Below are 12,304 nucleotides of genomic sequence, written 5' to 3'. Positions count from 1 at the left end.
TGGTGAAAGTAAAAAGCAATAAAATAATATCGTTTGTGGTGAGAATATGTACACCCCGCGTATGTCGTTCTGTGAAACTACCTTAAAGAAGTTTTTCAGCGACGGTGCTCCAAAGTCGAGCGCATCCGGCCGATCGAGCAGATCGGGTCGTGGTGTCCGGATTTCGTTTTCCTCCTCCGGCACAAATGGCTTATCCCGTTGGCCTGAAATCGAAGAAAAAGGTAATTATGTGATTAATTGTTCGCCACCCTTCCGACACAGATTTTGATTCGTTGCTGCTTGCTACCGATCAACAGGTTTGCCGCATAGTTGCTTTCCGCCTTGGAGCAGTTGACCATGTACCAGTGGTCACAGATGAGCATACGCTGCTGGAACAGTGTCGTATTGGGACAGGCATAGCTGAATTGCCGCCCGAGTCCGTCGCACATGTGGTAGATCTGGCAGCCCGTTTCAACGTCCGCATAGTAGCCGGCCGCCCTGCCAGTACAGGAAAAGCTTGTCCTGGTGCCAAACTTGAACGATCCATCGTTGAGCGGTCGCGACTGAAGAGCAAAGAGAAACGAAGAGAAGGTATTGTTATTAGCCAAAGCTGCTTTTTTACGATGCTACGACCGTGTGAGAACTTTGAGATACAATATGTAATTTTTCAATCGATACGCTTTGATCGTGTCACGGTCATGTCACGGCAAAGATGTAACTCCATTTAAAGCTCTCCCAATCGTTAGCGGATGCTATTGGGGCTATAGTTAAATAGTTTTTTTTTTCTAAAGCTCAATGCTCTAGTAGGTGTAAAAGCTAATTAAATCCCATCATCGCCACAAACCTCACCACTATCGGGATACAAACTGTGTTGATTGTCTGTTTGACACCGTGCAACGTGATTGAATCAAACATTTGGTCATGCTTTGTCTAGCCGTGAGGATTGACGGGGTTTCTTCTTCCATTTATACACCAGTAATGCGCCAGACTTTTGGTTAATGAATTTTCCACCTCTTTGAACGTGCGACAAACACACACACACACAACGAAGAGGAGAGCTGGGCAGCGATGTTGAAAGCGGTAATTATTGGCAACACCATTCCATGCACCGAAACAAAGGCCGGGTGCAGAAATTCTGATCGGCCGAGGACAAAGTTGACACACGTTTGTCACCCTAAATGTGGTGACAATCGAACGTGCTGATGAGCTGGGATGTTGGGAAACGAAAATGCTCATTGTAACGTGTCGTGATGCTCGTACCGGGATGCAAAGGGTTGTTTCGATACGATGCGAGCACTTATGAAAGTAACTATGTTTGCCAAATTCAAACCAACCAATTTCGGCATCCTACATACAGCGGCCTGAAGCCTGCAGAAGCTGATCACTGATCTACTGTAACGATCTGTCTCCTTTAATCCTAATACTCTCTTGTGGACGTCTTTTCTTTGTAACAACGCACCCTCATCGGAGGCCACCATCAACCTCCGAAAGTAAACAAACATAATTACATGGGTAGTACAAATAATCAGCCGGCTTTCGCTTGAATTTGAAAGCGAAGCTTACCGTTTCGAGCTGTTTTTGTTTGCATTCAATAATGCTGACCCTCTTGTAGCGGCACCGGGCACTTGAAACAACATGTTGCATAAATTATGCTGCTTTTTTACATATCCACTCATACGTCCACTCTTACATTACTGGCAAACTTGAACCCATCATTACGATCACTCGATCGGATGAGACTAACACAGATTTAGAGATGAAAGTAAGTCAAGTGTGCTTGGAGTGGATAATGTACTGTTTGTAAATTCTTATCTTTTCCAAATGCCATTCCTCCAAAACTGTGTACCAGCACAAGTTCCCCCACTGTGTACCCACCTTTAGTAGATGCAATTGGAAAAAAATAATCGTAAAATCGATCGGTTTTTATGCGTTCCCATGCCTTACCGCTGGCCAAGGACGCTATTGTCCATTTGTAACTCAATTAAAGGCCGCAATAATTCGTACCACCATCATAACCTCCGTTGGTTGCAGAGCGAGGAATTTACTTCCGCATTCACGACGCCGGCAATCATTTCATAAAGCTTTAATGAAAAATTAGGCTTGTGCCACCCCCAGATCGGAAGCTTTCATTAGTTGCCCTCCAGGCTTTGCTTCGGTAATGAAGATGTACTTGAAATCACAAGGCACAATAATTGGATGAATTTCACATGTTCAGGAACCTTTCGCTGGGGTAGCAAAAGAAACTAGTGAAACAAGTCGTATTGGTTTTATTTAAAGTTAATAAATAACCAAACAAACAAATCGTCCCCATTTGTCTACATTTGACATTTTAAGCGTAATAGCGTAGAAAGAAAAGAAAAAAGTTTACCCAAAGAAGATGTTCTCAACAACCATCTTTCCGTCGATATGGGTGTTGTTACTGGACACATCACACACACACCATTCTTCATTGATCGACACCCGGCGTTGAACCGGTATGCCGAGTGTCGTCGTTTGCCGCCGTTTTGTCGGCATCGTCGCACTGCCCTTGACATTAATCGATCGGTGTGTGTTGGAACTGAAGTTTAACAGAGCAGAGTACTCACCGCGTACCGAGTGTGTTTGTGCGACTATGCGAGGCAAAGCCATCGTCAATGGATATAATAATCGCGCGCATCTTGACGATACGCAGCTGTTTGAAATGTTACATACATTCCGCGTACCTCTTTAGCAGCGATTGTTTAGCAGACGGCTGTACAGTGCGCGATTTTCGAGCGGCTTCCCTAAAGGTGACAAATGTCTCCCGGTTGAACATGACAGTAAAATAAGTTAATAATTTCGCGATGAATAATGATGGCAACGGTTCGGCTGACGTCAGCGTTAGATGTGTCAATGATCGGCAACTGTTTAGAATGGCTTCATTTAGGGGGAGGTGTTGATTGGGCGCAAACGATTCGCGGTAAAGGGAAGATGACGTATCGTTCCGGCACTGTCAGCTAGCGAAGATGCTGAAGGGTTGCCTGCCTTTTCGTGCATTGAAATCTCCCAAAGAGTAGTGAAAGGGCTTGGTTACTAAAAATCACTAATTGAAGATATTTTATCAGCACTACACAATGAGACGAACGGTTAGTTACGATCCCTTTCTTAACATGACAATCATTGCTGCTGTAATCATATGAATAATTTACAATAAGTTACAGGTCAACTTACATTACCTAAGAAAGCGATTTCTTCGTTTCCTCATTTTTACAACATTTTGGCATTATGGTTTTGTGAGCAATGTACACGGGAAACCTTCCGATGCCTACTATTAATTCAACGCCTTTTCCTTTTCACACAACAAAACGAACCGAAATCACGGGAACTAACGAAAAACCACTTAAATAACGGGAATCATTCACCATCCGTAAGAGAATTGGTTCGCGTTACAATTTTATTGCCAATTTCCTGTCCGGCTCGTCCCATGCTTTTGTACTCGTCGAGTGAAAGAGTCTCAATTTCATCTTCACACTTTACACAACATTGCTTACCGGAGGCCCGTCGAGAAAGGTTGTGTTTGTGCCCAAAAAAAAACAGATTCCAACTAGCAATCAGAGATCCATCTCGAACTGCATTACGCGGACAAATGACGAATTACTCAATCGGCAGTGCAATGAACAGGTGAATTTTGGTTTTGGAGCTTCTTTCTGTTAGACGGGATGTAACTTGCACGGTGCAGCGATGCAATTTGGCTGACGAAAAACGCCATGTTGAGTTGGTTTTCATTTTCGTCACAAGCTGCAAACCGAAATTGGAAGTACGAGAACAACATGCCTATCTGTTTCGATCGAAAACCTTAAAATAGTATTTTAATTGTCTCTACCAAACCTTTCCAAAGCTTGGGCAACCTATTTGCCAACAGTTGTTTTGCGCTGTTTTCGCGCCATTTAGGCGAGGGTGGCGAGAGCTGTGAAGATAGCAAACAGTGCGTCCACTGATGCTGTTGATGCTTATGTTGCAACATATTGTGAGTGAGGGGGTGTGGGTGCCATCGCGGGTTGTTCACCGTTTTCAATGTTAGCGGCCATCCACAGAACTTCGTCTGTGTACGCACTTTGCCGTCCAGCCGCCGGCATGCAAATGAAACGTTTCAAAAGTGTTGCTTGGGTGTGTTGCAAGAACGGGTCCGGTGGTACGCCTCCCGAAACTCGATCTTTGCGCCGAATGCCGTCCGGCAGATCTCAAGATGATCGGTACACATCTTTCGGTGTCGTTTCAGCTGCAAAAGTATGCTCTGCCGCTACTGGAAACTTCTGCATTCGTCGGTGCATTCTGCAATGCTGTGCATTGGTTGTGTGCATCTCCATGGAAACAGCGAGCCGCAGAAGCAGTGAAATGAAATATCGCCAAGAGGGCACAAATTAACCCGCAATAACATCAGATAAAGCGTGTGGAAAACTAAAGGAAACTCATCTCGGGAAAGGCAAAACAAAACAAAAAATGCTCCGTTTTGTACGCGGTGTGCTTATTGCTGCAGGCAACGATCAAGCAATGTGTGAGAATTCTGACCAGACCAAGTATTTGCAAACAATGAGCTGGCGGGGTGGTGTTACCCTGTTTTAGGTCGACCGTGGCGTTTTCGGCGGCTCTGCTGCTGAAAGTCGTTTTGTTAGGTGAAGAAAACGTTTCATCGCGTAGGCTACGGAGTCAAAGTTAATGTTGTTTTGATTCCACTCCGACCGCCAGACGCGGTAGACGCGGTTTGGTGTTTTGTTTTTGTCTGTTTTTCTTTCCCCCGTACACTGTCTAGTCTCAATTCTACGGGATCAGCTGCGCTGAAAGTGGGTTAACTGATCAGCACGTGGCCGTTGGTTGGGTGTCGTCATTCCCCTACGGTAGCCGAACGATTGAGGCATTATATCACCTGGGAAAAGGAATGGGAGAAAATTGATTGCCACAAATGGGGCATTTGTTTTCTGGCGAGGGTTTTGGATGGTCACCGGTCGCCGAGCGATTGTGGGAGGGCTTTGGGATTGTAAGGGTTAAGTTTTCACACTCGCTGGAAATTTGAAACTACCAGCAGCAATCCAATGAGTGTTTCCATCGCCCAAAAGAACACTAGGAAGGGATAGATGTCGCAGATCATCGCGTTTAAAGCAAAAGTTTTGTTTAAAATCTGGTAGGGTAAATGTACCAATAGTGGTGCAATTTGTAGTGGTGCCGATGTGTTTTAATGGATTTAAAGTGTCAGGAAGGACAATTTCTGAATATTTTAACACATACCAATTGGAATATGTTTTATTTACGCAACCACAACCATTTTTATCATGAAATACATCAAATTTACGAAAAAATACATATTTTTGTGACTGCTTCGTTGTACCTATAATGGTGGTATGGTTCCTATAGTCGTCGTATTGTGTTCCTATAGTGGTGGTAAACAAAAATGCATCAAAAACGGTGTATGATATCAATGAAACTTAGTTTCGAAGCTGTTTTTGTATGAATAGCAAGGCTTACTGCCATAATATAGGTTTCTTGCGTAATTTGATCGTAAAAAAATGTTTAGATTTGATCAATGAAACTATTGACAAAAGTACTGCATCACACCTGTCGTCAACCTACACCCGGAAGAGTGTGATTGATTTGAAGTCAATTTTTATTCAGCCATATAAGCGAATTTTGGCCTGTTTTTTGGTAAATTACCAACATAAAACTCATTTCTGTTGCTTATTTTAGTGAAAACAGTACGACATGTCAAAAATATCCTCGAAAAAATCTAAAACGAGCTGTTTTCATTGATTTTATAACTATAACCACTATAGGAACATGCCTGTTTTGTGTACCTATAATGGCACTATGGTGAAAAACACTTAAAAATGCATAAATATGGTCAAAAGGCAAATAATTTTAGTAAAACAATAATTTTTCATAACAGTTATGTTGAAAAACTGGTAATTGCGTGGTTATGTGGTCATTTAGAACGTTAACAGAAAAATGAGTTTCGTTATGAAATCCTAAGGATTTTGGAAAAATGTTGACACATTTCACAAAATAATGGATTTTTCGGTCTTTAAATAACGGAATGGTCCCAAAACCTTTGTAAAAGGCTAAAGAACATTTTACACTAACGTAAATAACGTAATTACTTGTAATTTGCGGTATGAACCGCATTTTAGTGCAATACCACCACTATTGGTACTACCACCACTATAGGTACAGTTACCCTATGAACTTGTTTTGGATGATAATCGATTCCACAGCTGTACCTTTTCTACACAGCTGTACAATCAAGTACCTTTCCGTGAGACGTTTTATATCCACATGAGAATGTGTAAATAGGAATAATGCATGCTTTCATTTGCTTTAGTTATGGCAGAATCTATATCAAATTTATTGTCTCTTTGGCGTTTTTCTTAATTTTTCAGAAATTGACGTCATTTACCAGTACTTATATTAGCATTTTAGTTTTGAAAAATAGTTTATTCACTTCTCTCACACCTCAACAATGATCTTGTCACAGATTTGTAGATTATGAAGTAATCTACAAATTGGTTCGCTAACAATGCTTCCAAACACAACCAAAGTATCAAATTTTAAATTACTGCTGGTCACCTTGTACTGTGGAAAAATGTTCAAATTTTAAGTAAAATCTTATGTTTCCGTATCACCCACACCTCAAATTTCAAAAGCTTCCTTATCCAAGGTCAGTGCTAATGAAACTAATTATCTAATCAAAAATTCAAACAATGTGCACCACGATCGTGATTATTTTACCTTCCAACCTAGTGAACGGCCCACCACCCTGAATTCGACCGAATCGCATGATAAAAGGGCAAATTCGAGCGGTCATTTGGCGCGCTGCAAATTATTCGTTTCCCACACTTTGTCGCAGCCGAAATCTTACTCATCAGCCCATCAGGTTGACCCGATTTACATGCCGCCCGTCAGCAAGTGAGTGAAGTGTAACGAATCCATCCCATCAGTCGGCAGTGCTCCTGCCGTTTGACGTACACAATGCACACGACACAGACACGTCCGTTTGGGGGGGCATGTCACGCATAATTATGATGGCCAAGTGACAGGTTGGGAATACATTTAAATACTGCACTCGAAATGTATTGCACACTGGGATGGGAGAATGAGTGCCGAATGTGATTGCCCAATGTTTCGCTTTAATCGGTGGTACTACATCAACTGGTAAATGACACTGTTCGTGTGAGCGTGAGGGTGGGTTCTTTGGGACCTCTCATGCACCATCAAACGTGCACACACACCATTGAGTGATTTTGATCTTATCTGGTTTGGCAAACATTATTTCAACCTGATGGATGATGATTTTGCGAACAACTAGACACAGCATAGAACACAGTTGCGCCAACCTTAAAACCATGCAAACGAAACAGTAACACGGCAACCGTGCCCACAGATCGAGAAAATTGCTGCCACAGTTTTCCACAGTTCCGCTACACTTATCGACTGCTGCCGGTTAATTACAGACTCTGACCTTTTGCGGTGGATTAGATCTAATGCAAAGTAAAGCACGCGCGTTCGCGTTCTGCAAACTGTAAGACACGACACGAGCGGTTCGAAACCGAACCGAATTTCCCACCGTTTTTCCATTGTGCCCGTTTGCCACACCGGTAATGTCGGTAAGTGATGATATGTTGTTTTGGGCGGCGGGAAACAGAAAAGCTCACCGCAAAGTCTGGGCCTGTGAGAACTTGTGCATGGCATCCGTATCGCGCATTTTCCCATTGGCAAACTGTCCCAATCTCTGGAGGTCAACGTAGAGGCACGGCACAAACGATAGGGCAAACAGCACGGAACGGAAATTGGACGGATTTCGTAATCACTTCCTTACTGAAATTGTATGCTAATTGAGAGTGAGCGTTAAGTGAACTACTACTGCTGCCGGTGCGGTGGTTCGCTTCGCGCGGCGTAGAATCTCCCGCATCTTGGTTTTTGGGGAAGGATAATTTGACCGTACCACCTTGATCTCTTCCTTTCCGTTTTGTTGGGGGTGCTGCGGGGCGCATGTAATTGAGTCGAAAGTTATTTATGGCCGCAGGTCCGGCCGATTTCCCGCGCATGGTCACGATTGGTCGTCGTGCGACTAGCCGCAAGATGCCGCCGCCAGATCTAGATTAAAGGTTCAATTGTTCCGAGTCGAGCACAGCGCTTGTTTGTTTGGTGTGTCGGCCGTCGTCAGCAGCGATCGGTTCGGCAAATTGGACAAAGTCAAAGCGCCACCGAGGGAGACTCCAGGGGACAGGAGTGGTTGGGAGGAGCAGAAGTAATGGCTTAATAAATCTAGCTGTACCATCCCCGGGTACACGAGAGGGTGCATAAATTATGCGCTGCAAAGGAAGCCATCCGGTCGGTCGCACAATGTGTTGACATTGACGGGGCCAAAGTGGGAGTTGAGAGGTGCCACACTTCGCGCTGGCATAAATCGATCAATTGACTTGAATCGTGGATTGATGATCAGCATCGGGCCGATTGGAAGAACTTGCCATGCACTCCGCGCTCGGTACAGTTTCTCATCGTGCGATTAATTAGCGTTGATCACGAGTGTGTGTGTGAGGCAGAGGAGGTGTATGGTTGATTCACCTCTTGAGACCATTCATTTGGGTCGCACGTTATGTTCACGATTTGTTCAATAATATGGAGCAAGGGCAAATGAGTGCACAATGGCCGTTTATGAGCTGGCCGATTAATGCATTCCATCCTGGTAATCCGATCGTCAAGGATTTAGTTACGACACACACACACACACACACACACACACACACACACACACACACACACACACACACACACACACACACACACACACACACACACACACACACACACACACACACACACACACACACACACACACAAAGAAACACAGAATGTCAGAAAAAATCAAATCCAAACATTATGCCGCCCCGTGAACCGCTTTGTGCAAGCGACATAATAGGAGCAGCATCATGTTTGTCCGATTTTCAACAATTGTCGAGACCGCAGCACCGCAAAGTGGACCAATTTGGGGTGGATTGCACCTTGCCGAATTAGTTTTCGACAGATATATATCATCCGTCGATCCGGCGCTAAACGTGTTCACGCTTTTGAAAGCGTTTTGTTTGGAAACGACTTGGAAACAGCTCCAGATGGTGCCAAAGCCAAGGCCAAGATTTGCGTTTCGTTTGAACGTGTCGCAGGTTCAAGTGTAAACAGAGGAATGAGAGGCAAACTAGGATAAACTGGAGTGGCTGGATGATTGATGATGGAAACATTACAGACGAGTCCTTCAACAAGCTTGTTTCGGTTGGTAATCGGCGCTAATAATATCATCATGTCAGTGTAGATGATTGAACTAGGTAAAACTAAAAATGAATAGAGAAATATTAAAAATAATCAAAATTTTATAAAAAATTAGCCAAAAAATCAGCTTGTTTTTAATTGGTATAAGAAATAAGTCTATAAAAGAGATGTAAATTTTGAGCTAAAAATTATACGCAAGAAACCACCTGCAATCGTGGGAGAAATGAGTTGAACAATCTCTTCCAGCCTCTTCCAGTGTTGTGCGTATTTTTGTTTTGACGTTTTCTTAACATAAAAAAAACTAGCACGAAAAACTTCTCCTTGCAACGTTGCCGTGGCAGACATATGGGCAGCATGTTAACAGGTGAACTTTTACTCATGTGTTGACGGGTGATAAGTCTCTCCAGCGCCACTACACGTCTTGTTGCAAAGGTCGTTTCGTATCACAAGCAAAGATTGGTAAAAACAACCCATCAACTCTCTTTCGACTCAGTACAACTCTAACGCAGAAGGACAGGGAGTGCAGGAATGGTTGGATTTTGATTGTGATGATGGTTAAATGTTTCTTTCCTTTCAACGCATCTCATCTGCAGCCACTGGAAGGTGTGCTTTCCACTGTGCTCGTATAAAACGCGAAGGCTTGAGGTGCGAGCGGTCTGAACTTGGCAGATGCGAGTGCAGCTTTATTGCAATCCCATTTTTGGCCACCAGCAAACACCGCGCAACCGCTGATGATTGCCAATGGATTGGGGAAAATAATTGGCAAAACATGAAGGTTTCGTTTTTGCCAAGGTTTAGAATGGCTGCTGAGTGGCTGTAAAAGGAAGTGGGCTGCCTGTAGCTGATTAGTGTGATGTTTTGCCATCGTCTCCGGACGGATCTTGATGAGTTAATTTAGTGATAGATTTTGGAGGATTAGAGAATAGAAGAACACACTGGTGATGATGGTAGCTGTTCATTAGCAGACTGATTGTTGTGTATAACGAGCGACGAACGGTGACAACAACGGTATCTGCATACTATTCTTGTTGTTGAGAGTGTACAACAAAGCTACAAACGTGACAAAATAGCTTTGTGGGATTTTAACAAAGCGCCAGGTGACATAATGTCATAAATCCTGTCATATTTTAGCACCTCCGCCAGCATGTCCTACGCTTTAATAATATTCCACAATGCCTCCAATTGTTTTAGGTACAAAAACCCGTCGAAAACATTGCTCTGCTAGGCTACATTCTTTGCCCCAGGTATTAAATTGTTAAATTTCTTAGTCCCAGGTGTCAATTGATTGAATTTGTTTAAACATCTGTTACGTGTTATCTCCTGACGAATGCTGTTTTATGATACGCTTCTCATTGACTGATGCTACCCAACCTCAACCACAATGACGTGTGATGTTTTATTTTCGAAATTCCGCACAGGAAATGTCAAACAAAGGGTTGCATTGCATTGGAATCTCATCGGTGTACCGTACGCAAGCGTATGTAAATTGTGTGTAATCTTAAGCGCATCTGATGCACAGATGCCTCGAAAAGCATATCGTTGCTTGCACATGTACGCTTGCTAGCGCCGGAGGGATTGGCTCTGACGGTGGATGTGTGCATATCTGCTTACGCTTCCATTTGCCTGGCATCGATCGTGCTACCATAGCCAACCTCGCATGCTAAAAGCCGGAGAAGCAAAAGATCAACCATAGCCTTGGGCGAACGAAACGATGCTGTGGTTGGTTTGATCTGCATAAAAGGAAATAGTTGAAATTGGATACCAATTCACTAACTATGCTTAGCTGTTGACTACACTAGTCATGGTGTAGTGATTTTTTGGTAAAGAACCGTACCGTAAACAAAATGCAATAGATGTGAAGTGTTTCAACAATGTATGCCGACGGGCGGATGGTCAGTAACTAAGGCGGATATATTAAGTGGCTACATCCGGTACACGTCCCTTCTGTACATAACTAAATGGCCTCAGAAATGTAAACGAGAAGGAAAAAGTGATCTGTAGAATAATCTTCAAAGGAAAAACATCTCCACAAGTGATTTGTGTAGTGGACGACGTGGTTTAGGTGTCAATCTTTGTTTTACTTTATTGCACAGCCATTTTGTTCAGAATATGGAAGCATTTTTTATTACCTCCCTGGCGAAAGGGAGATCGGTTCAAGATCAGTTGGGTCAAAGGTACTAGAATACAACCGAAAGTTGGACAGGTAATAGTCATAGGTCAAGGAAAGGGTGCCAAAGACATCATTTGTTCGATGACTTCCATCCAGTACCATTGCTCAGCGCAGCTACTTAAACATTTTTAAGCCTCATTTACATTTTGTGTCTAAAAGGTGCAATTTTGTGTGTATCCAATTATCGTAGCGTATGATGTACTGTAGCCGGATCACTGTCGAATTTTCCACCAAATACGATGGTTTGAAAATTGATCCAAAAGATCAGAACATTTCCTGTGCTTAAATGTAAAATGAACCGCGTGGTAGAAAAAGCTCTTTGCATACTTTTGCTAATTGAACAAATGCTTCAATATGGCTAATGAGACGAAATGTTAATGGAGCTGAATATTTTCCTTTATTGAATCCTTTATGTTTATTGAAATGGGGTGAAAAGTATAACTCGAACAATAATTCTTTAACCATACTTTCTATAGATGACACATCCAGTGCAACCTTCACGTGGGATGCGACAAATGGTGTCGTTGGCTCCAATTAAGCATGCTGCCGAACTCACAACACAACATACGGTCAAAGCTGGAATATCCGGTTCCTTTCCCCACGGTAGGAGCAGCATTTGGATGTTTCCCAAAAACGGTCACCGACATTCCAGCAGCAACAGCTTGTCCCAGCTAACAGTTGCACCCCACAATCAGATTAAAAAGGCTTACTCACTGCTTGAACCCGTTTAACCTTAGGTAGATCGTTACTCTCAAAACGATGGACACAACTACTAAACGAGAAGCTACTCTCCCCCAACTGTGACGCGCGTATCACGTGGGTATTGTCGGCGCAAAGAAAAGAACTAACAGAGAAGGAGTGTAAGCAACGGCGCCTACCCGTGAT

The 12,304-nt window shown here is 43.2% G+C and overlaps 1 protein-coding gene across 3 annotated transcripts in view; it reads right to left on the bottom strand.

Moving 5' to 3' along the window:
- Window positions 1-12,304, bottom strand: part of LOC120894098 (zonadhesin) — a 34,679-nt gene that overhangs the window by 2,026 nt on the left and 20,349 nt on the right. For all 3 annotated transcript variants that reach the window (XM_040296475.1, XM_040296477.1, XM_040296476.1), the window contains exons 3-4: window positions 287-542; window positions 82-203 (exon numbers count right to left, since the gene is read on the bottom strand). In XM_040296475.1, coding sequence (XP_040152409.1) covers window positions 82-203; window positions 287-542 — 378 coding nt within the window. The remainder of the gene's footprint in view (window positions 1-81; window positions 204-286; window positions 543-12,304) is intronic.

Source organism: Anopheles arabiensis, chromosome 2 (genome assembly GCF_016920715.1).
Source record: "Anopheles arabiensis isolate DONGOLA chromosome 2, AaraD3, whole genome shotgun sequence".
Classification (NCBI taxonomy): Eukaryota; Metazoa; Arthropoda; class Insecta; order Diptera; family Culicidae; genus Anopheles; species Anopheles arabiensis.
Note: the sequence above shows the minus strand (reverse complement) of the source record. Positions and strands in the feature narration are given on the sequence as shown.